The sequence below is a fragment of the Paramisgurnus dabryanus genome, chromosome 6, assembly GCF_030506205.2.
Source record: "Paramisgurnus dabryanus chromosome 6, PD_genome_1.1, whole genome shotgun sequence".
Classification (NCBI taxonomy): Eukaryota; Metazoa; Chordata; class Actinopteri; order Cypriniformes; family Cobitidae; genus Paramisgurnus; species Paramisgurnus dabryanus.
The window spans coordinates 23,553,826-23,580,554 of NC_133342.1; the positions used below are offsets into that span (position 1 = coordinate 23,553,826).

Consider the following 26,729-nt stretch of genomic DNA (forward strand, 5'->3'; position numbering starts at 1 on the left):
ATATTTTTCATCGTCGTTTGTGTCGACGTGCTGTTCGTGTGCATTTTCCTGTATCAAGTCAAAAGCTGAAAAAGCAGCAGCTTGTTATGAAGGCTGTTGGAGAAGCACCAGCAGTGATGTCAGTAAATAGGCCCCTTTGTTGCAACCAGAGTTGTTAAATATCCACTGCAAACGGAAATGCAATACAGATTTTTTTTGACCTGAGGGAGGGGTTCTAGCACACCAATCACGGCACAGCACAGTCACAGGTCTGCATAGAATTGACGCATTGCTATGGGTAGGTCCTACACAGAGGTATAAATAACATTGTGATACGCAAGAATGACATGCTAGTTGCTAAACTCTGTGTAAAAAGTAATATTTTTCTTTGGAAGTACAGCTAATGGAAATGCAACCGCACAAAATACAAATGTAGGAGATAAATATAAGGGCAGGGCCTATCCAAAGCACAGGGCTTTAGCCAGTCTCACCCACTTCACTGTCAGGAGTCATGTATGTCCTATGACATCATCACTGAGGGACTGTTGTCTTCAAGCTGATCTATTAACTTCCGATTAAGGGAAAAAGGATAGATGAGGTCAACACAGAAGTGTGACACGTAGGGCATATTTCACTATCGCTACCCCACCAAAAGAAATGCTTTCAATGCATTTCAATGCCATATACTTGCTTTCAAAAGCAAGATGCTTGCAGGATTGTTCATGCTCCTAGAGAATCTAATCAAAGATGTTGCTTCATATCACAGCACAGGTTAACCCTTGGTAACCTCTTTCTATTGAAGTATAAATGGCTGCATCTGTTACACCAATAGTGCTAAATCCATTCAAGTTTCTTAAACAACCACAAACATTATGCACTACCATGGTGACTACCTATTTTAATATGCTCATTTTCTCGGTCCGTTTTTTTACATTTAAAATATTATTTGAGATATGTCTTAGTTCCCTATGACTTGAATTTCATGCTGAAGATTAAAGGGATAGTACGGCCAAAAATGATATTAAACCCATGATTGACTCACGCCCAAGCTGTCCGAGTTGCATGTGTCCATCGTTTTTCAGACGAACACATTTTCGGATATTTTATAAAATGTTTTAGATCTTTCAGTTGATTAAATGTAATGTTACGGGGTCCACGACCTTCAAGTCCAAAAAAAGTGCATCCATCCTTCACAAATTAAATCCAAACGGCTCCAGGATGATAAACAAAGGTCTTCTGAGGGTAATCCGTGCGGTGTTGTTGTAGAAATATCCATATTTAAAACTTTATTAACGAAAATAAATACCTTCCGGTAGCGCCGCCAACTTAGTCGCGTCCACATTCAGGATGAGAGCTTACGCAGCATACGGAGGCTGCTCTGCTGCTGCTCTGTGCCCCCGCTCTCCCAATTTGTCATACGTCACTAAGAAAAGTGCGTACACTACGCTAATAATGCGGACGCGACTAAGATGTCGGCGCTACCGGAAGGTATTTATTTTCGTTAATAAAGTTTTAAATATGGATATTTCTACAACAACACCGCGCGGATTACCCTCAGAAGACCTTTGTTTATCATCCTGGAGCCGTTTGGATTTAATTTGTGAAGGATGGACGCACTTTTTTTGGACTTGAAGGTCGTGGACTATGGGTGGACCCCGTAACAATACATTTAATCAACTGAAAGATGTAAACCATTGTATAAAATATCCGAAAATGTGTTTGTCTGAAAAACGATGGACATATGCAACTCGGACAGCTTGGGGGTGAGTAAATCATGGGTTTAATATCATTTTTGGCCTAACTATCCCTTTAAGGAAACAAACATGTTGGAAAATTAAAATATCCTTAAAAGAAACTAAATAACTGCACGCTGTTTTCGATATGTGCTTGTATTACCACTGCCAAATAGACACATCATTAGCTGTTTCATTGCTAAAGATCTGTTAAATGTGTTTGTGTGAACGTCCTTAATAATATATTAATAAGATTAGTTTTTTCTGTACGATAAAAAGGATTGTTAACAGTGGCTTTTGTTCATACCTGAAAGAAGATCCTCTGGATCCTTCACCACAATGTGTGCGTTGAGTTCCTGCAGCTCTTGATGCAGCTCTTCCAACTTTTTGTTGGACTTTTTGAGCATATTGTCAACATATGCCAGCCTCTTTTTTTCCGTGGTGACCTTTCTCAGGTTCTCCACCCCTTCTTTGATCTTGAGCTCTTTGCGGATCTCCCTTTTGATTTGATCCTTGATTTCGTCCAGCTTCTGCTGCACCATGGTATCAGACAGGTCAAGGTTGTGTCCCAGTCCAAGCCGCTCCGAGACCATGTGATCCTGTAAAAAATAAACAATTTACACAATTACCACAAAATAAAAACAGACATTGAAGGAATGCAGTGAGAAAATTTGTGTGCTTATCCCGTTACTTAGAACAACATCTACTGATATAAACAGGGTTCCCACACCTTAGTTAACTTCAAAATCAAGGCCCTTTCAAGGACCTTCCAGGTCCTATACCCTCAAATTCAAGGACTAAATGTGGGGAAACATTTCAAGTGAGAGCAAGATTACATTGTGTTACCTTTTAAGATACATTGTTACAGTTCCCTTTCGAGGGAACTTGTGCTGCGTCACTGCGGTGACACTTTGGGGATGCCTCCAGGGGTAAGTGCGTCTGAATGTGTGAATCAAATTCAACCAATGGTAAGGCTTAACGACAAAGACAGGGTGACGCCGGAGCCAGGAAGTATATCGCTATCTAAAATATTTCCAAAGACAGCATTACAGGGACGCAGGAAGTATGGCAATGGAGACGCAGTGTCTCGTTCCAGCTTAGCACATGTGCTTAAAAGGTCTAGAATTTTTATGGGAACAATGTGGATTATATTATGCATAAAATAAATTCAAGCACTTTCAATGACCTGTATCTATGTATGTATATTTTCAAAAACTTCCCAGGGCCTTGATTTTTCCCTCAGATTCACAAACTGTCAAGGATTTCAAGGATCCACCCGTGGGAACCCTGTATAAATATCAAAATTAACCAAGACTTTACTACAAATAAATCAAAGAAACATGGTAGTAAAACCATAGTTAACACACACACAAAAAAAACATGATTTTACAAAGGGTAATCAACACACCAAAAAAACATGTTTAGCACACTTCAACTATAAAAAACTATGGTTAATTTCGGGTAAATAGTGGTTCTGCTTTTTACAAAACACTGATAAGTAAATAGTCCTCTGATAAAGAATTTAAAGGGGACACTTCACAAGACTTTTTAATCTTTGGTGTACCCAGAGTACGTACAGAGGTGAAGTTTTAGTTCAACATACCATATAGATAATTTATTATAGCATGTTAAAATTGACACTTGTAGGTGTGAGCAAAAATGTGCCGTTTTTGGGTGTGTCCTTTAAATGCAAATGAGCTGATCTCTGCACTAAATGGCAGTGCCGTGGTTGGATGGTGCAGATTAAGGGGGGGGGGGTATTATCCCTTCTGACATTACAGGGGGAGCCAAATTTCAATGACCTACTGGGTTGTTCTTTTTCACATTTTCTAGGTTGACGGAAACACTGACTGGGGACCCAATTATAGCACTTAAACACGGAAAAAGTCAGATATTCATGAATTAAATAAATACAATTTCTACTCACTTTAAAATAACAAAGTACAATTTTTCATGTCCACTTTTTTTTAACTTGATAAGTAGTTCTGTAAAAAAGCAGGCCCATTTACAGTCAGTGTAAAATACTTCCCTTAAAAGTGATACTCAGACACAATCACCCATCGGGTTTATTTTGCGATAAGGACTGGCTGACAAACCAAAACAATACATAATTATCTCCTCTTTGCTTTAAAAATGTAAGAAAACCCCTTTAGGGTCGGCTCCTAAAGCAAATTCCCTTCTATTGCATAATTATCACCTGCAGTAACTTGAGTCATTATATTGCATTCATTATCCTGAGTGCATACTGCTGAAAAACATGGGTTCATGCATGCACACATACAGGTTCACAATACACATAAAGTAACACAACGTATCACTGACATCAGCAGGAAGGATAACAGGTTTGAGTGGATGAGCCAAATCCTGCTTTGACAGCTCTTCGTAAGCTCACAGACATCTCAAGAGAACGAGCACATGTCTTCTAATCTTTCTCCGGGGAAAAGCGTAGACATAAATACGGCTTAAAACAAGGCAGAACTTTTGCCTCCAAAGCTTTCAGCAAAGTGTGCTCATTCAGGTCTGGGGACGGCTAAAGGAGAAGTTCAACAAGTCAACACGCAAATATATCTGAATATACAAATTCTTGCAGACCTAACTTAATTCTAACCCTAAATCTTTTTTTTGTAAGAAATCAAAAACTTTATATAAGTAAAGAACTAAAATGCTATAAATCTGTTGTCATGCGTGCCTTTGGAAGTCCAACATGTGCCAAGAAACTAAATAAAAACAAATGATGTAAATGTTTCGAGACTCTGCTTAAGCAGACAACTGTGACTCATGGGTCAGCTGAATGTCAAGCTGAAACAACTCCTTTCCTACATTAGGTATTATCAGTAGGAAAAAGCCAGTTGCACCTTATCTCTTCCTCACTTCTACTGCCTGCTGTGCTAAGCTCAAGACAACAAACAAGCGACAAGGAGGCACAAATATCACACAATTGATATTAAAACAGCACAATGCACGGGACAAAAAAATGGTCATGGTAAAAAGTGTTTTGATCATTCAAGTTTTCTGCAATGCTTATTTAAACAAATTATGTGAAAAGATCCCTCGAATGCTGGTTTGAAGAGTACCATAACCAATGTTTTTACTTTTCATAAAACTTATCAGGTCTGGATTGCAAACAATGCTAACAAAAAACGTTTCAGGAACAACGGCACTTAAACATTATTAACAAAGCAAAAATGACATCTGTTAGGACAAGATATTTCAGACAACTGAACACAGAAACGTTTTGATTTTAGAAATCTTTGGATAATGACGTGCACATTGATGCATGTAGGTCTTATATATAATGCATACATATATTTTGAAATATAAAAAATGTAAACGAGGATCAGATATATAGTTCTTAACAAACATGCTCATAGGCACCAAATTCTTTCTCCGCCGGTGGGTCAAGCAATGCTTAGGTTACTAAGCAACGAAAGACTCTCTGAAGCGCCCACTCGCTTTGAAGAGCAGGAAAGCGGCAAGGTCACGTTTTCCGCATGGTTTTAGACGCGACATGTGGATGTAAAAGTAAAGCAACTGTGCTTATGTGCTTGGTCATTTCGGGGGGTGTTCGAGCCGAGCCCTGGAGCACCAAAGAATAAGAGTTAACCTTATAATTGTTAATGTTATGAAATAAGATGACGTATGCAGCTTACAAATTCGACCCCTGTAGGCTACAGCCTTCGGATTGAGAAACGGCCAATATCTTGTGTCATTGTTCCGCCCCCAAGCCAGCGGGTCATCACTGATATCAGTTGCCTTCCCTTGCAAATAGCGCACTATCTCCACGTCTGCTGGCCGTTTGCGTTAACACAAACTTGTAGACATCTCACTGGGCGAGAATGTACTTTATATTTTTCATAGGTTGTGATGTGCACTACGGGTGCACTTCACCACTGCGGTGGTTATTACAACCATCGCAGCCCTACACCAAAGGAAATATAAAATTGTGAATCAGACCATTGGTGCTCTTTAAAGGTCCCGTTCTTTCTGTGTTGTGATTCGACAGCAGCTTAGCTTGCGGTTAGCTTAGCAGGTGACTGATGTATTCCTGTGGGCTTAGCTTAGTCAAAAACTCTACTATTGACGTCATTAAATAAGGAAGTAGAGGGCTGAAGTCCAAACGGGACGTTCACTGTAGGCTTTGAAAGGCGAATTCTGTTAAAAAAAAAATCGCCTTTGAGCTTTATCATTTTACAGGTATTATTTGTGCTCTTATAGTAACATTACACACTAACTAGGGTTTAAAAAATGGGATCAGAAAGAATGTGACCTTTAAATAATCATCTGATCATGGGTATTGCAGCATCTGCAGAAGCCCTGCATCCACCATTTGTGGTCGGCATGTAAAGTTATGTCCATAAGACGTTTCTCCATTATTTGAGTTGCATGAGCTTTGAAGGTATGTGTGGGGCAGTTGAATCAAAATGATACCATACTCATATCTCAGGTTTAGTTTAGGTGCTAAGGACTTTACTGTCTTTTCTGTTATGGTCATATATTCTTTTATATAGACTGTATTTGTTATTTACAAAATTTTGACATTTCTGAAAGATGGATTTCTTAAATTAATAAAATACTTTAAGATTCGAAAGTACTGCAAAGGATTAAACTAAATAATCACAATCATTTGTAAAAACTATTTAATAAATGAAGGACATAAAAATATCCATGAATGACAATTATTCATCATAAATGTCAAAGACCTGAAATATACAACTAATCGCCTTAAAGGGATAGTTTACACAAAAATGAAAATTCTGTCATTTACTCAGCCTCATGTTGTTACAAACCTAAATAAATGTCATTGTTTTATTAAATACAAAGGAAGATATTTTGAGAAATGTTTGTAACCAAACCGTTTGTGGACACCAGTCACTTCTATAATAGGAAAAAAGAATACTATGCAAGTAAATGGGGTCCACGAACGGTTTCTCAAAATATGTTCCTGTGTGTTCATCTAAACAACGAAATTTATACAGGTTTGTAACAACATGAGAGCGAGTAAATGATGAGAGATTTTTCATTTTTGGGTGAACTATCCCTTTAAACAATATTGTTAATAGCCAGTTTATCATCAGACACATGTTTTAATCATGAAAGCCCTAAGAAGAATACTTTCTTAGATGACAGAAACTATTTAAAAAACGAAAGAATAGCTTACATACTATATACGATCGTGTATTGTTTATTATTAACCACTGTTAAAAGGTGTTAAAGGAAAAGTGTACACCGTAAACACCTACAGCTTATTTTGATGGTAGCTTTAAAATTTAGAATTTAAAATGAAGTCTTTTGGACAACAAACAAAAGCCTCCATACATATTTTTTGTTTTAAATAAACACAGATAAACATAACTAAAACTTCCCAGTTATATAATTATGCCGTAAGAACGCGGCAGTACTGCCCTAAAACCTAGTAAAAATACAGTACCCGTCAATGGTGCCAAAAACGTTGTCTGCGTAAGTGGCTCACTAAGTTTTGGGATGTGTGTTCAACTCCGACACTTGTTGATTTTATTTATTCTTTATACAACGTCGCACAAATCGGGTTGCTTTACATTTGGCGACACACACAACTTCACTTTAGCAGGGGTACATACACCCTTATTATTGTCATGAGTGTTTTTGAGGCCCCATTCCCTGTTTTCCCATGTAATGAGCTCTTCGGCGGAGGGAGCAGCTTCTCCCAAAAGAAAAAAGTAGTGCTTTCAAAAGACACTGAGAGCTGCGCACACGACGCAAATTTACTTTATAAAACCTAAACATCCTGGAGGACGGATAAACGATCTGACGTGCACTTTACATCAACATTTCATGAAATAAAAAACTTTTCCTACCTGCATGGAATCGGCGGCCATCTTGGTTGTGAACTCTTTTGAATCAAACTCTGTGGGGAAGGGGAGGTGAGTCACTCCCAAAAAACAAGCCTGATATGTTTCCGTCTCAAGCGAAAAGCGCTTTACTTGGGATACGATCCTTGTGGTGATCTGGAGAGGCCTGGAGTCCCATGGTTAAGCTATTGGTTGGTTGTAAATGTAGGGGTAAAGTCAGTGCAGCGATCCGTGCGTCTGGGGTGAACACAACACATAGCTCCGCTGCTTGCTAATATGGAAAAGGGAGGCGGGCGGCTGAGCTGAACGCCCCAAGTGCAAGTTTCTGTTCCCGCACCCAGATCAGCCGCGATCAGTCCAGCCCTGATCATGTGATTAATAACGTAAACAGTTTCACAAACACTGGCATTTCACCACAAAATCATTTCTGCAGCACTCATTTGAGACTTTGGTGGCCTGTGCATAAGGAATAACACATTATTTAATTGGGATTTGTTATATAGAAGCCTTATTCATAAGGATTGATTCAGTAATTGTTAAAGGATCACCCAAAAATGTCATCTGGCTGTCATCATTTACTCGACCTCAAGTTGTTACAAACCTATAGCCTGTATGTTTCTTTGTTCTGCTTAACATAAAGGAAAGTATCTGTAATCAATCAGGAAGCACCATTGACTTCCATAGTAGGAAATCAAAATACTATGGAAGTCAATAGTGCTCAAAAACGGTTTGGTTACAAAAAATGCTCAAAATAGCTCCTTTTGTGTTCAGTACAGAGCACATACATTTATACAGGTTTGTAACAACTTGTGGGTGAGTAAATAAGGACAGAATTTGAATTTTTAGATGAACTATCCCTTTAAGAAGGCATCAGCATAATATTAAAGGGAATATTTAACTGGTCTGTAAAGCAAGAATATCAGTTTTACAATAATAAGGTGATGGGTTAAACCTAACCCAGATTTGGTTACTTTTAGGGTAATTATAACAATGGTAATTGATAAGAAAAGACAAGGATTAGCTTAAGCCAGGACCATGCATTAGTTAAATTAGGATATTCAAGTCGCTTTTATAAAAATCCTTGAATAAAATGCATTACTGGTGTTAATCTTGAGACAAAGCATTGATCAATTTTAATTGATATGTCAGATTTTTTTCCAGTTATGACACCTTAAACATTCACTTTTGTCTGTGAGTAGTCTTAACTCTTGTCTGTGAAACCGAGCATAAATATTTATTGACATATAATTTACATATTTTTAGAAATGTAATGGGTCAACCCTGCACGTAATAGCATAAGAAAGCCTTAAGAATTCTGATTTTATTTACATGGAGGTTTTCCTAAGTGGGACAGTTTTGTCTTTTGACAACAGAGGGCGTTGTTTACACTGTTCCTGCAGAAACTTCCAGGAACATTCCACAATTACTGAGAAGAAATATTTGAGAGCAGAATATAAAACATTTTGTAACAAAGTTTTTAATCATTGTGCATAAAGCAAATATTACTTGCTATAAAAAACACTGTAAGACTTTCATCAGTTTAAAATGTTAAAGTTATTAAACATTTTAAACAAACATCCCTTCCCCAAAAGCTTTTTATTCAAATACATACACAGAATGAGATTGATTTGCAAAGGAAGATTGTTGGATTCCTTGGTTGCATCTATACTGACACGTGGACAGGTAATTGTAGTGATACTGTAATTGTAGACCTGGAAGACTAGCCATTCCCTAAACACAAACCAATAAACACGGTCGGCATATTTCCCATGAACAAGCACAGTTGCCGCGGTACTGACGTTCAGTACATTCAAGCACAACTTCAATAGACAATGCAACTAAATGATTGCAGGTCCACAATATACATAAGAAGGTCATTCTGTGCAAACCAATTCATAATTGATTATGATACGCAAGGATGCCCGCTGATTGCTTTTCAGCTCCAATGGTTAACCTCATTTAAACTGGCAGATATTACCACATATGTTCATTTCCACAATATTAAACTTGCACAAAATTGTGTGCAGTTGCCAAAGCAACTACCGGGTTTTAAGAAGTCCTGAATTTGAAACTAGGTGCTCAATGCACATTCTTGATGCTCATTAAGCTCATCTCAAAACCGTTCTGATATGTTGTGCTTGCCTAGTCCATCCAAGTGGTCGTTTCTGTATTCATGAGCCGCTGGAGTGTCTCGCTCACAGAATAGTTTTCCATTCACATAGTGAAAACGGTCACCAGGTACTAACTGGTTATGGCAGATGGAGCAAACAAAACACTGTAAGAATGAAGAAAGATCAATCACATTGTGTCATGAATGTTGCAATGCAGAAAACTGTTTACATATGAGCTTACACGCTAGGAATACAAATCAATCTATGAATGAAGTGCAACTGAATGACTCAGTTTCATACCTTGACATGAAACGCATTTCCTTGTGCTCGCATAACCATTTCACTTGCTGGAATGCATTTACTGCAAGACCTACAGGCTCCACTGTTCCCAAATAATCTGTAGTGAATAACCACAAATATAAAGACTTATCATATCACTTTAACTAATGAACCTTACTGTAATGTATTAACTAACATGAACAAACCATGAACAATACATTTGTTACAGTATTTATAAATCTCTGTTAATGTTAGTTAATATGAATAGAGCTTTTAATTGTTTGTTAATGTAAGTTCACAGTACATTAACAAGATTTTAATAAGGTATTAGTGATTGTTGAAATGATCATTAACAAAGATTAATAAATGCTGTATAAGTGCAGTTCATTATTAGTTTATGTTAACTAATGTAGTTAACTAAGGAACCTTATTGTAAAGTGTTACCCTTATCTGTATCCAAAACACAGAACAATTTGAAGCTTTTAAACACATTATTGATGTTTGACTTATGTAGTTGACCACAGGCAAGTCAAAACCCCTTAAAGCTGTTGTTTCCTCATTAACCCTTCTGTATGCCATTCATCTTAACACAGTGTAAAAAAAAACTGTATATTAATATGCTGCATTAGTTACTTCTTCCAATTATGTATTTGAAAGACTAAAAATTATGCCATTTACAAAACGGAGCGTTCTTGTAGTCAGACCTTATATAGTCACTTTTGCAGAGGATCAAGCCACGCTTAGTGAAACAAGATGAGCCAATTTCTGCCAGCTGAGCTTGGCAGCACGAACACTTGAGACAGTTGAAGTGCCAGTATCCATCCAAAGCAAACAGTAGGAACCGGTCAGAAATCCTGCATCCACATCCAACGCAGTGTTTCCATGCCAGGGCCCCCATTCTGACATCAGGTGGTTGTGTATTGCAAGTAGTGTTTATCATAATAAATGGGACAGTGCCTAGAATAGATTATAATGAAACATCTGTTCAGTTTACATGCAGCATACACGGAGTAATTCAAGAAACTTGACAAGAGACACATTGTGTTCAGCTGGCAAGGTAAGCTTACTTACACAACGGGCCTCTGTTAGCCATGTCCATATAAACTTTATATTTAAATCGTGTAAACACGTGTAAATTCACGCTTACATACTTCTGAAATGAGCATGCGCACTTACCTCTATCCGAACTTCACAGATATATTGAACAAACGAATCGCACAGCCAACCGATAAACCCCGTTCACCTTTGTAGACTCAAACTGTGGATCATATCTGTCTTTTAGGCAAATAAATGCTTCGTTTAAGTACATTTAACATACGTTTCTTTCCCCCATGCCCAGCATCTGAAGGCTTTGCTCGCCGCGCTCTATGTTGTTAACGGACGGACTTCTGTTCCCTTTAAACATCCGTGAGGTGACGTCAGGCGCGTTCCAGCCAATCACCAGCCAGAAAAAATTAGCATCATGCAATGTTTACTCACTAGTATGTTATTGAATAATTTAAATAATGATTTAAACATCATAAGTGCACTCATAATCTGAATTTTACCGCATTTAATGGACTGTTAAAAATTAATTGTAAATCACAAAATTAGCTGATGCACACACCAAAATGTATTTGTCAAAGTGACTTTTCTCATTTCTCATTTACAAGGGACTTAATCACCCGTATGAAAAACCCAATTACACCACACACAAAGCGTCATGGCCAAATCACCGTGAAAAGAAACACTGACAGCAGTCTGATTGGGTGGTAATAGAAAATCATCCCTGAGAAAAGAGTCCTGTCTCTCTTATCATCTGTCTGTCATTTAGCCTAGATTACCATCAGATTATATACAATCAAAACAGTTCGGGTGAAGCGTGGTAGTCATAGGAACCAGGCAAAACGGTTTATCTTGTCAATTTATCTTAATTCAAACCTGCACACTCTAGATTACAAAGATTTTGTGAGAGAGAGAGAGAGAGAGAGAGAGAGAGAGAGAGAGAGAGAGAGAGAGAGAGAGAGAGAGAGAGAGAGAGAGGGGGGGGAGAGAGAGAGAGAGAGAGAGAGAGAGAGAGAGAGAGAGAGAGAGAGAGAATGAATGCTGTGTTTGTGGCAGTGCCTTCTGTCACTCGTTAAGGTGTATTAGTCTCTGATGACATGACAAACCAATAAATGTGCTTTAATTTTCAAGAGTGTTGGTGCTGAAACCTGACAGAAAACCATTGTGAATATGAAACACTGCTTATTTGAGCAAATTCATTCACTTCATTCATGCATACTTAATAAACACCAGTTCAAATATTAATGTTGTTCACCATAGCTTTTACTCAGATTCAAGATTTTTTCCACAAAAGCAAATCAATCCCAATTATTTGTCTGTCTAGATTTTCTGCAAATGAAACCTGCAACCTACCACCTACCGAATCATTATGTTTAATGAGGTCACAGTCGTTGATCTAATGGAGGAATGCAAAGATTGAAAACGACATGTGGGAAAGAAAACCAGTCTGCAATGAAAACTCATCTGTGTTTTCCGTCGCTCTTTTACTTTAATTGTTTGCTGAGTAGAGGCATGTTGTGATGTTTCAGCTAAAGCACCAGCTTCTCATTAACAAATGGTGTGAGTTGTCTGAGCATATGCATTAAATATACATCACAATCAGAGAGCTCATTATTTAGAGCTGGAACCGGCCTTGTTGTTTTAAGCACATGATTTTCATCAGCACCTAATTTAAATCGCAATACACTGGAAAATGATCTACATTTCTGTTCTGGTAATTAGAAAAACAATTCAGTCTACTGAATCAAGTTATAACTAAACATTTACCCCTATCCATCTCCTCCTCACTTACTCATATACCAACAATTATTATGTTCATTAAAAATGAAGTGACGCTCAACTGTCGCTCAAATACAGAAAGGGATTGTTTGAATAGACCTTCATTTGTTGCTGTGACAGCTCAATCACTCATTACGGTCTATCTGAGGGTCAGTAGGGGGGAGCTAAAACTGACAATGACCATCAGATGATACAGACAGCCCTTCATTTGAGTGCTAATTAGAAAATGTATATCTCTGAAAGGCGGCATGGTATCTGTTCCCATTGTGTTGAGAGAGGCAAGCTAAAGAGACGAGTTAATAGAGAAATTAATTATTTACACTATTACGTAGGCCATGTTATTGAGAAGTGACTTAATAATACTTTAATTGTGATGTGGATTATAGCTTCACAGACTCGAAAGAACATCATCTCTCTGATGGTTGTTGAAAGGTTTTTGCTAAGATAAGAAAATATATGGTTCAGACTGAAAGGCTATTGCCTTGACAGACGTCCCTGCTAAGGTGGGCTGAGTTCAGTCACAGACAGGAACCTATGCTGTTGCTTGTTTTTGACCAAAATTCTGGGCTGTTTGAACCAATGGCTGGGTCAAATGCTGACCCTTTTCTAGGTTAATTAACCCAGTGGTTGGGTTTGTCAATTTTTGCCTAATCATGGGTTTACACTAAATAACCCACATTTTGTATGTTTAAATCAGTGGTTCTCAAACTGGGGGCCGCGAGATGGTGCCATTTGCCCCAGTTTTTTGACATTTTATAAGATGTAATGTTTTATAGCCATGTTTAAATAAAGGCCTTTTATAACACTTTTTTTTTTTAATACGAAGAGTGCCTTGGATCCCCTTTTTTGACGTTTTGTATACCCTACACCAGTGGTTTTCAAACTGGGGGCCGCGAGATGGTGCCAGGGGGGCCCCAGTTTTATGAAATTTTATGAAATACATTAATATATCATGAATTCTGTGTAATTAAACCTAAAAAAAATAAGGTTACTAACCAAAAGCACTACTTTTTTGTATAATTTAATGAATTTTTTATTAAAGCAACACTATGTAGTTTCCATGTAAAAATGACTTACAGCTCCCCCATGTGGTTGAAAAGCGCAACAGTGCCTGGTATCAGACACTCTTCTGGAGGCAGGGGGAGGGGCGGGGCTGTGTTTCCTACCCTCCACCGCCACTTTCAGAGTGTGCTTGTAGCAGCTAGGAGGCTGCTCAGGTTGCAGCAACAGTACAATTTGTCCAGTTAAAAGTTGTTCTATCACTGAAATAATTTTAGAGACATTATTTAAAGGTAAAAAAACTACATAGTGTTGCTTTAAAATGTTGAGTTTTAGAACAGTTTTTTGTCACAAATTTTCTTTGGGGGGCCGTGAAGAAATGCACCGTACACAAGGGGGCCACACGCTGAAAAAGTTTGGGAACCACTGCCCTACACCAAAGAGCATCTTCACATTTTTTCTAAAATGTATGCTATTTCTGAGCACTTTGGATTTTTCCTTATTTCTACGTTTTTGTCATACACGCTGAAAAAGTTTGAGAACCACTGGTGTAGATATTTGGAAAGATTTTTTAGCTGTGGTCCAATGGCATTCTCTCATAATTAAGGCACTGATTATGGCAGGCCTTATCATACTTTAGTTTCTCTTTTGTTTAAGAAAATACTTTTTGACAGGCTTATTACACATTATTAAAGGTGACATAGAATGATTGAACGGAGTATGTATCCTTGTTCTGTGATGTGACATGTAGACAACATTTTTTTGTTTGGGTCTGTAATGCCTTAGAAGCTTCCTAAAAACCTCTCTCAGATAGCTCTATTAGGGTGGGGATTTTAAACAAGTGGTTTTGCACCTATTTGGCTCCCCCTACTGGCTTAACTTGCAATCTCATTACTGATTGGCTGACTTTGCTGCCACTCAAAAATGTAGCCAATTATTTTAAAGTGGAGGGGCAGTTAGATGCCTGTGATGTCATAAGCATCAGTTTTTCAGATTGGGCCGTTTTCTGGCTGACATTTCTAAAAGAGGAATTTCTATGAGACTGAGATGTTTAGCATGATTAGCACTTTTTGTATGTTTGTGAATGTGGGTAGACTACCATTATTCAACAAAGACAAGGTAAAAATGGTTTTTCATTCTCTTTCCCCTTTAATTATAATACAAGGAATAACAAGCGAGAAAAAAAGTATCAGGCTGCTTTTATTTAAGACATACAAAAATCTACTGAAGAAAATCTTTTAATATCCACCTAAACACTGCCAGGAGACACATTTTGTTTCAAATTAAGACAAGGAATAGAGAAATAAAGGCTCACCATGTGGCATTTAGAAACAAAGCACAGGTAACTCTTTCATCTGTACAGACTTCTCGTGTTTTATATATTCTTTACTTTTGATGCTCTAAAATACGCTTTAAGGACCCCAAGATATCGTTGAGTGATTTTTTGTCACAAACATCTACATCATTACTCATATTGTGTCTAAGATGGGTGTGGGGGAAAATATTCTTTCCAGCACATGGTTTTAAGCAAATTCTGTGTTGTTGTAACATGCACAAATCTGTGGTAAGATTATACATACAGTATATAAACACTACCAATTTATGTACAGTTCTCATTGGACAAGTTGCATTGTGAAACTGGACTTTCAATCTTGTAGTACCATCATGAAAGCAAACGATTTTATAAGGTTGTCTGTTTCAACTTTGATTCATGACCTATTCACATGCCGAGACGTTGTAGCAACAGCTTTGTCTCGTAGATGTTTTCTGTCATAAAAAGAAGGCACAGTACCAATGAAATGTTAAATTGTTTCTTCCAATAAACATCCACATTTATACAATTTTAAATTATACGTTTATAATATTATATAATTTCTAAATTATTACTAAGCAGCAAACTAATTGCCTGTTAAAATAAAAGACTGACATGCAAATCTTTGCAATAATGTCAGTTTGAACATTATGCCGAAAACTGTTTTAAAATATTAATAAGCCAATAAAAAGTATTTTACAACTGATGCTTGCTTGCCATGAAGCGACAGCAGCAGAATGATCCACATGCAGATACACTCTCAGAAAAAAGGTACAAAAGTTGTCACTGGGATGATAAAAATGTCCTAATATGTTTCAGATATATACCTTTGAGGTACCAGTGTCCTTTTTGAAAAGGTGTTGTCCCAGTGACACCTTTTCTACCTTCTTGTACCTGTTTTCTGAGAATGTAGTAACAAAAAAACCCCCAAACAAACCAAAACCATGTTGAATACATTGTCCTCTCACGTTTAAATGTTTTGGTCCAACTGATGAGTATTTACATATACTTTAAGATAAAAAACACTAAATTGCTAAAAAGGAATAAACCTTAAGCTTGTGAACAGAAGCTTCTGGGTTAAATTAGCAAACAGCAATTGTGGAATTATTAACAAAGAAAAGTATTTTAACATGTAAAGAACTCAATACAGTACATTTCCTATAGTACCAGAAACGTTATTGGTACGTATTATATCAAACAGTACAGTGAATCTTTTACAATAAAGAACCTCAAAGTTCAGTAGTCATCCATATTCTGATTTAGACTTTAAAACAAGATTTAATAACTTCTACCACAACATTATTCAGTCAAACAAAAAAATGCGATAAATGAGAGAAAGTGAGCTCTCAGAATGGGGCAGTATAAAATGAAATGGGGACCTGTATAAAAACAATCCATGGCAAAATGACTGTCTTGTATAATGGCATGAACAAGATCTCAGTCATTAATGCTCAGAGAGCTGTTAAATGTTTATTAAAATGACATGTATTGGGACTCAAGTCGTGACGGCTGTTTGGCCCGAAGACTTCATGTAACAGCATAAGCTGCCCCAGATGTACATATCCAGATGGAGAAAAGTCGCAGTATCCATCAGTGTAATGTCTTCTCCTGTCCAGTGTTTCTGCATGATGGCACATTTTTGAGTGTCAGGTAGTCTTTGGGTAGATTTTCTCATAGAAGAAGTTTTGTGCCAGTAAATACAGTTCGCCGTCTTTTTCTCTCACCGCATGGGCCCGGACATATTGAAACTGCTCTAGCGCAAACTCATAAAATTCATTCTCCATTTTCCAGATGTCCGACTGCTGCAGTCTGGCAATGGACTCTTTGGTGGGTGCCTTCTTCTCAGTTGTTTTCCTTAGGTGTGATTTCTTACCTTTGGAAATAAATAGAGACACACTTAAAAGATAGTCATCACACATGTTTATAGTCTTAGAAATCAACAGGTGGTGATGCGTCAGAAACGAATTTACTTTTACAAATTAACAACATGTATTAAAGGTTCATTGTGTAACTTTTAAAAGGATCTCTTGACAGAAATGCAATAAAATATACATAACTATATTATTAGTGGTGTATAAAGACCTTTCATAATGAACTGTATTGTTTTCATTACCTTAGAATGAGACGTTTTTATCTCCATACACCGCAAGTTCCCTTACATGGAAGTCGGCGTCATGTTTCTACAGTAGCCCTAAACAGACAAACTGTTCTACAGAGCGCGTTTCGTCCCTACATTGTTTGTCCTGTGGCGGCTACCATTTGCGTTTTAAAAATTAAGGGATGAGCTGTTTCGCAATTTCACAACTAGATGTCGCTAAAATGTACAAACACCACCTGTGTGTAATTATACTTACCATTAAATAAGTAAGACAGGTAATGCATATGTAGGAACAGTGTTGGGGGTAACGCATTACAAGTAACGTGAATTATGTAATAATATTACTTTTCTTAAGTAACGAGTAAAGTAACGCATTACTTTATAAATGTACACAATACACATTAATATTTGAGTTACTTTTAAAAAAAGTAATGTGAGTTACTTTTCAGTTTAATTAATTCAATTTAAAAATAAAATAATGTACTGAATTAAACTGAACATATTAACATAGAATTACGCACTATGTGTGTCTGAGCGGGAACAGTTTGAGTCAGAAACGGAGATGGCAGGCCAGAGCTTGACATTTTTGCGATCAAAAAAAAAAAAAAAACACCTGCAAGCCCTGAAAGAGATCAAGCCTCAGCCAAGTAAGAAAAAGTAACGCAAAAGTAACTTAAGCATTACTTTCCATGAAAAGGAACTAAGTAACGCAATTAGTTACTTTTTGGGGGAGTAACTTAATATTGTAATGCATTACTTTTAAAAGTAACTTTCCCAAACACTGTGTAGGAATATTTAAGATGCTTCTGTCATGCATGTTTAATCATGTGTCTTGTAATTTCAACACCAAGATGTCAAAAAAGGAAAGGGAGTTAGAATTTTGACCTCATTTTCCACAATTACAGCTAATCTTACGGTCTATGTTGGCATTTTGATGAGGTTTACACAACTACAACAACCGATGTATGCTGGAAACTGCATACAGTTTAAACGTTAGCAAAATAATGGAGCAAACAGTTCAACTGACTAAGATTGAGGAAGATTTACAAAGATAATTAGATTATGGGACCTTAGCCTGGATTTCTCAGACAGGGTCACATGAAAGCCATATTTGATTTAGGTGCATTGTGAACGAAGCCTGAAACATTAAACATTCAATAGGTGATCATACCTGTTCGATAAAGCTCCGTGGCTCCCTTAAAAAACCGAGGGAGAGCTGCCTCCAACATCATAACAAAATCCTCCAACTCCTCGGTCACCCCAACTAGCATATATTCATTCACCAGATTGTATTTGGCTTGTTCCAAAGCCCATTTGCTGCCAATGTTCCTGTAAGAGAAAATAAATAAGTGAAATGTAACAACAACTGGTCCTACAAGCAAAAGATGATCTGTCTTAAAGGGGACATTTCACATGACTTCTTTAAGATGTCAAATAAATCTTTGGTGTCCCCAGAGTACGTATGTGAAGTTTTAGCTCAAAATACCATATAGATAATTTATTAGAGCATGTTAAATTTGCTATTTTGTAGGAGTGAGCAAAATGTGCCGTTCTTGGGTGTCCTTTAAAATGCAAATGAGCTGATCTCTGCACTAAATAGCAGTGCCGTGGTTGGATAGTGCAGTTTAAGGAGTGGTACTATCCCCTTCTGACATCACAAGGGGAGCAAAATGTCAATTAGCTATTCTTTACATGCATGCAGAGAATGGTTTACCAAGTTACTCATTATTTTCTAGGTTGATAGAAGCACTGAGGACCCAATTATAGCGCTTATACATGAATAAAGTCAGATTTTCAAAATTTTAAATATACTGAAAGACACTAAAGAGCATACCAGCACTCGGAGTAGTGACCACAGAAGAAAGGAACCTGAAGCCATAGTTTTTCTGGAGCACAATCAGAGCCTCCTGCAGCTACACACTCATCAAAGGTCTAAAATAATAGAAAAAATGGCATCACATGATAATAAGAATGAAATACATGTTGAGAGGAAAAAAAAAAAAATCGCATTTTGACAAAAAACTAATCAATGCTTTTTGTGAATTTAAACTTCAGTGCCAGAAGAAAGAACGTAGATAAAACAGGTGTTACTAAACTGCTTCATTTCTAAATCAAAGACTACTGAACGGACCTTTTTGTCTCCTTGCTTCCTGCGTCGTAGGCCTGGTCTGTAATCATCACCAAAGCGCAGGAAGTAGTAATATGACACCAGACGCTCAATCGGGTCACGGATAACATTAATATAAATAGGCTTTTTCTTCACTCCAAATCTAATAAAAAAGAAACAGTAAAGCTCTTTATTCAAACTTTATAGGGCAGTTTCCCGGACAAAACATACTTTTCACCCGGACAAAACATACTTTTCAAAACATACTTTACAAAAACAATACTGATGTAGATCTTGAGACAAAACAATGGCCATTTTAAGATTTGTCACTGCAAGATGTTAACAACTTAATATTTATATCCTTATTTTTTCCAATTTAATGTTTTCTTTTGTCTTCTCAATCATTCTTTATCTTAATTGTTTAGAATCTGCCATGGCTTGGTGCAGTTCCTTTCAAAACCACAAGGAGTCAGCAGCTTTTTGTGTGACCGCTTTGGTAGCAGGGAACATAAAAAGGCCTGTCTTGTCTCCTTGCAAATGACATAAACCAGAGCACCTAATGCAAGTTTATAATTATGTAAAATGTTGGCAAGTCGCCGTTTTGTGTTGGCACTCAAGACAAAACCATATTAAACAACATTTTGTTTCCATTCGTCTAAGCAAATTGACCACAACGGATTGAGGGAATTAACATAGAGAATAGCTACAAGCACGCACTTAGTGAAGTCTAAAAAGGACACATGTCCATGGTAGAAAGCAGGCTTCATCTCCTTCCATGACGTCACATTCTTAACAAACCGGACCTGCAAAACAAATGACAGAAATAACCACTTAAGACTTTGGACAGAAAAACAAATTAAGAGTTCAGACGCCAAACCCTATAAGTGCGTCTTTCCTGTAAATAAAAATGTTTAGGTGCAGCAATGGCTGTGAAAAGGTCAAATGTCACTTTAGTCATTTCAATGGTTTTTACTTTTTTTTACTGTACATCACAGCAAAGCCCTCTAAGTGCATACAAGCTTTTTTGGCTTAAAAAAAACTGCAGCAAAATCACTGAACATGCATCTAGAAACATCACAAATAATGAAATTCAGAAGTAAGTTAGGTAAAAAGATAAAGAAACTGAACCACACACTAGGGGAAGCTGTTGCATGTGGCAGCCAATGTATTTAGGTCCAAGCACTCACAAGGGACCAAAGTTTAAATGTGACCCACAGTCGTTTCACATTCATCTTCTATGCACTTTGCTGACTTTTGCTGTGAAACTGACATGGCATTTAGCAGATTCTGCCAACAAAGCGGTATTTCTAAATGACCTAAGGCTGGGATTAAGCAGAATTGAAGTGAAAGTATTTGCTGAAGCTGAACATGTAATACATGCCAAGAGCATTCGGTTAATATCATCATCTCGTTGATGTACATGGTGTTTAGCAATTCTGCATTGAAGATCTTAAAATATGTTTTTATTACATCTCCAGTAATATAATATTCTGTATAAACAGCAGTACACACTACTACTGCATATACAAACGCTTCAAAAAAACTGTAAGGTAACAGTCAAGTCAACACCCCTCCCTTACATGGCCGAAAATCAGACATTGCAATTACAATTTAAATATTGAAGATATAGATTTAAATAAAAGTAAAATACAAAAAGAAGTCTCTTTAACCTGGTCCTGGAGGGACATGACGGGGTTGTTTTTGGTGGTATTAATATGTAACACATGATAGTGGTTTTTGCTGCACAGGTCATAGGCGATGTTGGTGAAGGAAGTACTGGCTGTTTTTGGTACTCTGTTGTAGATGACCACCAAATCATCCTCGTCCATCAGGGTCTCTTTTATTCCCTCATGAATGTGCCGTTGCTCAATCTCTCGTACCTCATGCCTGGCAATAGCTCGTTCTGCAATGGAGGGGGCAGAAATGTTCAACAACAAAATTAGATATTTTTACATAATTCATTTGAATAGCTGTAAAACAAATGATAAAATAATCTTTTAGGGGTGAATGTTTGAGTCTTAATGCAGTTTTACAGGATATACAGTATTGAATTAAAGAATATTCAGGAAGCTTAAATACTATAAAACAGCATTACAGATGCAGATTATCTAAATTGTAACTTTTTAATCAAAATAATCACAGCAATAGAAAATCTGCCAAGACGTAATACTGTTTAATTTCAAACTGTGGTTTTAGTTATTTACCCAATAGCATCTGCTAAATATATACTTACAGTAACACACAACATAAATGGCACCACAAAAGCCCTTTCTGATCCAAATATACAGACAAAAGTTAGTCTTTGCACACAGTTTAGAAACAGAGGTCCTCTAGCCTTGGAAAACCCATGGGATCTCTAGATGAAAACTCATGTGGTGACAGTAATGTGTGAACACGGTCTGGTGTCCGGACAGCTGCTCCTCTAAGGTGATGATATAAACCAGACACAGCAGATTTTCAATCATCCCTAACTGCTCTCGGGTCACAAAACCTCTCCAAATCATCACACACCGACAACTGGTGGCACCCATGACAACAACTGTTGCTTTGCTACATGATGCACTTTGCACGACAGCACATAGAGGAACTTGCTGCTCTTTTGAATAGCTTTCAGATATTTTAAAATTGTTCAAAGAAAAATGCTATATTAGATGTTTAACTTAAGAATTAAATGGAAGATTGTGGCAGGCTATTGTTTTATCATGAATTTATTATTACTGCTGCAACATCAACCTCAATGTAATAATATAATTCTAAGTTAATAAAAAAAAAACGCCCTGAATCATAACCTATTTCACACAACTGCTGCATTATACTGCATATCCCGATGGTCTGGTGGTGGTTTTGGCCTGCCTGCTGTGCAGTCAGCTCAGCTTGAAATGTGATAGACTGATGAATGAATGACAGACCTCTCAAAATCTCAGAATCAGGCAATCGTGGACCTCGCGATGTGAAAATGCCACCACAGACCCAACATCAGCCACGCACTGCCTCTTTGCCAATATCTGACAATCGTGGAAAACAAGTGAGTGCAAATGCAAAGGATGAACAGAGAGGGAATAAAAAGCCTTTGCTACAGACGCAGCAGGATGCTACAAAAATCACAGAAATGTTCGGTAAGTATTATTCTTGACTAGTTATTGCATAATAAGTGACTTGCGCTCCTGCTGCAAGTTTCAAAGTCAGGTCCTGGTGTGCCGCGTTGCTTTGTGTCAGTCGTTAACCCTATAATTCTATAACGAAAGTGACTAGCACATAATGAAGTGCATTATTATTAAATTCTGCTGTTTCAGTGTGCAAACCACAGCAAAAGATCGAAGCTGAAATAAAGTTTATCATTTTTATAAAACGGTTTCATGCAAATCATGTTTTTTATTGACTTTTAATTTGCTAATTTAGTCGCATTAATTCCTTAGGATCCAAACAGGGATGAATTTAGGAGCCACCAAACACTTCCATGTTTTCCCCATTTAAAGACTGTTACATGAGTAGTAGTTACACAAGTAGGTATGGTGGCGCAAAACAAAACATGATGATTTTCTAAGCGGATAAAAAGTGAGAACTATATTGTATGGCAGAAGAGCACGCACTTTGCGCAGGGAGTTCATAGGATTGATGATGTTACTGCACGCCGAGGTCGAAGTGCTGCAAATTAAGTGCTCTTCCGCCATACATTATAGTTCTAATTTTTTTATCCGTTTAGAAAATCACCACATTTTATTTTGTGCCACCATACTTACTCGTGTAACTACTCATGTAACAGTTTTTAAATAGGGAAAACATAGAAGTGTTTGGTGGCTTCTAAATTCATCCCTGTTTGGATCCTAAGGAATGAATGGGGCTAGGCTAAATGCTAACACATGCAAAACGCGCTGTGCAAAGATTGGTATGTATTATTTTGTCTAAGTTGAGGTAAGAACTTAGTAAAATAATGAAAAATGGTGGGGTTTTCCTTAAAGTGAACGGCTTGGTTTTATCTTGCAACCCCATGTTTCACTAAGTGTATCCTTAACCTTATATCTAAGGGATTTCATGCAAGCGGGCACAGATCACATTTTATGGCCATCACTTTAGAAATCTTCTATGCAACAACACGCTCACACTTACTGCTAATTGATATAAATTTAACTGGGTGCTGAATCCCTCAATGTAAATAATGTCATATAGTGTTAGAAAAGGACAGCACTCACAGTTCAAATTGCGAAAATAGAGTTTAATCGCCCACAACGAACGTTTCGGGCTGAACGCCCTTCTTCAGCGTATAATGGCAGTTTATTCTTTAGAAAACCAGTTTATTACTAGGGGTACACATACTTTTTCTTGCCACTGTAAATATATTTTAACATTTGAACTGTCTCATACCTTTTTAAATGTGTAGGCCAACCGTGTATTTGTCTTTATCCATGGTGTATTCCTAGTGAGTTCTTGAGGATTTACCCAAAGAAATTTATACTGTATCCCCTCAGTATTGTTGGTCAGTGCCATTTTTTTTTTTTGTAATTTGCATACATTTTCTCTTAGATGAACACAGTGGCCAAATTAATAATTAGTCTTGTAGTCTAGCTGTTATATCAATTAAAATTTTTGCCTACAAGATTAGCAAATCTGGTGGATTACATGAACAGGGTGGCGGCAGTAGCGAAGGTGGCCTGGAATGCATTAAATTCCCGGCCTTATTTAATGTCTCAGTCCGCTACTGACTCATTTACAAATGGTCAGGCAGGTTTGTGCCCTCAGGCTGACCATGCATAAAGCCATTTTAACCAAAGGTTCACTTTAATTGAACTTCACATGCTGTGGCATTGTTGAGTACCATTTCAAAAGTGAAATAGCCAATAGAACTCGGTTTTGTCTACATGTATGTAATGCTCTATCATTATTATTTTGTGAATTTAAATGTTTTAGTAGTACATGGAAAATGCACAGATTTATACATGCCCCTCATATATGACACTGCAAAAAATAAATATATGTAAAAGGTGGCTTGTTTCAGTAAAGTCCAAAAATAATATGATGAGGGAATGAAATGTAATATCTACAAGTGTCAAGCAGCCCAGGAGCGGAGAAGAATTTATTACCTTCAGCTGTCAAACCTGACAAGTTATACCATGATTGACGTCTCTTTAAAACTGCTACTGCCTTTTCTTAGATAAATTAAGATTTGCATCTGATAGATTTAACATGGAGTTCATTTTGGGCTCAATTTTATGTTGACACTTGATATCAAGGTCTGTTAGTTACATTATCATGTCACAAGAAAGTTAAGTGCCTTGACTTAGGCTGTGTAGGAGAAATATGATAGCGTGGTGTTTGCGCAGAGGAAAAACACTTAATCTGTACAGCAAGGCTGTATTAATAGATTGCATTTCTTAATGTTTACCTTTAGTATTCATTGGGGCTTTGAGGTTTTCAATAAATACTTTTAATTGCTCCAGGTTACACCACTAGTTGCACCGAATGACAAAAATTTGTACATTTTGTGTGAGATTTGTTACAAATATGATCAGATTTGTTACAAATAAATAAGTATGAAGTGTTTGCACACTTTGACCAATTTTATAGTTTGTTTGATCATTACACTGAAATTATCTACATCACAGACAGACTGTTTATGTCTTTCAGCTCATTAAAGAGATTTATAATTTACAATGGAAGACTTACAGCAAAAATAAAAAATAATAATAATTTTAACAAAACTCAAAATTATAGATAAAACAGAGTACATACTCTATGATACATGTGTCATTGATAAACATATCGATATAATCAAAAGTAAACAGCGCAAATCATACGCTTCTGAGAGAGGTATTTGTTTAGATAATAAGTCATTGGCTCCAAAACCTCTTCAACAATCAACAGTGCATTTAAAAAGACATCATAAACACTGGCTATTTTGGATCTGAAAATGTACAGTGGCCACTGTAGCGCGTGCCAAGCCACAACATATGGCTTACAATCTTTTACAGCTCCACCAAGGCTAAAAACAGTACAGATCCCAACCGTGTTCAAAGAAAATCCCACTACTTCCATTAGCAAATGGAGACAAACTTATACCAGGTTAGATATCAAATAACTTTCCAGTATGGATGAACCGTGAATGTGCATGTCATCTGCCATCGTCGTTGGAGCAAATGGAAAAATCTGATAAATAATCTCTTTAAAGACTTAAAAAATATATTAAGAGTCAGATATGACTCTTTCAACTAATCTGTAACAAAATGACAAGTTAACAACATCAATTCATGGAGCGTTGAGGCTGACCTCTCTTAGGTTATAACCAGATAGAAACCTTTAAAACAAACTCTCACATTTCTGACTAATAAGTGTCATATTCCTCAACACATGTTAAACTCTTCATAAAGCACAAACATCATTAATTGATATGAGCAAGCTGGTCAGTGGAAACAGGAAACAAAACCTAATTGACAATTTAAAATTAAATTAATTTTATTCAAAGAAAGCATTGCATGACTTGTCTGTGACACATATATTATATGTAAAGGTGTTGTGAAACAGATACAATGTGTGATGTATTACAGGCCAAATGGTAAAGCATTCAGAGCAGCCTGTAGGACACAAAATACTCCATATCCAATCACTCCAAGCATGTGTGTTTGACTTAAGGTCTCATGAACTTGTTAGACAGTTGGCCTGTGATTAAAATGACAGCAATTTTCCAAAATAAGGCAACATTTCCAGATTTTCAGGCTGATTGATTCCATTCTTTAAATTGGATTCATAAAAGCCTACTTATGTAGACTAGACGCACGCTTTACACTGGCATAGAAAATATTAATGCACAACTACGTCACACTAAACCGATAATAAATCTTGTTTGAATGCAAATGCAGCTGCGGTAGACAGACCACAAACACACACGTGAATGCTTATTAAGTTACCTCTGTTGAAACAACAATGGCCAAATAATCCAATAAAAACTCGTTTTAATCCATTGTTATGTTAACACTCTGAAACACTGGAATTGATAAATTATAGTCAAAAAGCTGTATTTCTCACCTAGCTTCCCCCGTGATTCTTCCAGCTTCTGGATTTGGTTCTCCAAAAATATCATTGCCACCCCGAAGGCCAGCAGAGCCAAAAGCTGAAACTTAGGCGGCATCTTCATCCGTAAAAGCCCCATCAAACAAGCCAACGAACAGAGCACATGCCGTAATTGACGATGTTTATAACAGACAGCTCATGGATGCCACGGACAATGCTATTTCATGATCGTCAGAGTCAGCCTTTGAGTGTAAACACAGAGAGCAAACTGTAACAATCTACACTTACTGTCTCAACAAAAAAAACTAACGAGCAGCTACGCTTCAAACGTTTTACGTGTACGGTTTCCAATTAACAAATCTCCTCTGCTTCTGAGCGCCCAGAAGCAGTAGTGTAGCTTCTGTTGTTATTAAATCCGGGGAGCGGAATCACGTTGTCTCAGTGCGCGTGCGCATTCG

The 26,729-nt window shown here is 37.1% G+C and overlaps 3 protein-coding genes across 3 annotated transcripts in view; all 3 read right to left on the reverse strand.

Moving 5' to 3' along the window:
- Positions 1 to 7,865, reverse strand: part of pkn2a (protein kinase N2a) — a 27,232-nt gene extending 19,367 nt beyond the window's left edge. The window contains exons 1-2 of the mRNA XM_065276192.2: positions 7,547 to 7,865; positions 2,020 to 2,311 (exon numbers count right to left, since the gene is read on the reverse strand). Coding sequence (XP_065132264.1) covers positions 2,020 to 2,311; positions 7,547 to 7,567 — 313 coding nt within the window. The 5' untranslated portion in view covers positions 7,568 to 7,865. The remainder of the gene's footprint in view (positions 1 to 2,019; positions 2,312 to 7,546) is intronic.
- Positions 7,866 to 8,858: 993 nt separating this feature from the next.
- On the reverse strand, positions 8,859 to 10,886 carry lmo4 (LIM domain only 4). The gene is made up of 3 exons (XM_065276194.2): positions 10,635 to 10,886; positions 9,952 to 10,048; positions 8,859 to 9,815 (listed from the first exon to the last, which is right to left on the reverse strand). The coding sequence occupies exons 1-3, from the start codon at positions 10,868 to 10,870 to the stop codon at positions 9,654 to 9,656; spliced, it is 495 nt and encodes a 164-aa protein (XP_065132266.1). The 5' UTR covers positions 10,871 to 10,886; the 3' UTR covers positions 8,859 to 9,653.
- Positions 10,887 to 14,934: 4,048 nt separating this feature from the next.
- hs2st1a (heparan sulfate 2-O-sulfotransferase 1a) lies at positions 14,935 to 26,720 on the reverse strand. Its single transcript, XM_065276196.2, has 7 exons — positions 26,287 to 26,720; positions 20,940 to 21,172; positions 19,987 to 20,072; positions 19,294 to 19,432; positions 18,997 to 19,094; positions 18,334 to 18,491; positions 14,935 to 16,937 (listed from the first exon to the last, which is right to left on the reverse strand). Exons 1-7 carry the CDS (start codon positions 26,408 to 26,410, stop codon positions 16,711 to 16,713), a joined length of 1,065 nt encoding a protein of 354 aa, XP_065132268.1. The 5' UTR covers positions 26,411 to 26,720; the 3' UTR covers positions 14,935 to 16,710.
- Between the last annotated feature and the right edge of the window lie 9 nt (positions 26,721 to 26,729).

Coding starts and splice junctions, on each gene's coding strand:
- lmo4 (XM_065276194.2), bottom strand. CDS start 10,870: ATGATAAACACTACTTGCAATACACAACCACCTGATGTCAGAATGGGG. Junction 10,049..10,634: donor TGCAAAAGTGACTATATAAG/GTCTGACTACAA, acceptor TATTCACTACAG/ATTATTTGGGAACAGTGGAG. Junction 9,816..9,951: donor GAAATGCGTTTCATGTCAAG/GTATGAAACTGA, acceptor TCATTCTTACAG/TGTTTTGTTTGCTCCATCTG.
- hs2st1a (XM_065276196.2), bottom strand. CDS start 26,410: ATGGGGCTTTTACGGATGAAGATGCCGCCTAAGTTTCAGCTTTTGGCT. Junction 20,073..20,939: donor TCATGTCCCTCCAGGACCAG/GTTAAAGAGACT, acceptor TTTGTTTTGCAG/GTCCGGTTTGTTAAGAATGT. Junction 19,433..19,986: donor TCCTTTTTAGACTTCACTAA/GTGCGTGCTTGT, acceptor CTTTTTTATTAG/ATTTGGAGTGAAGAAAAAGC.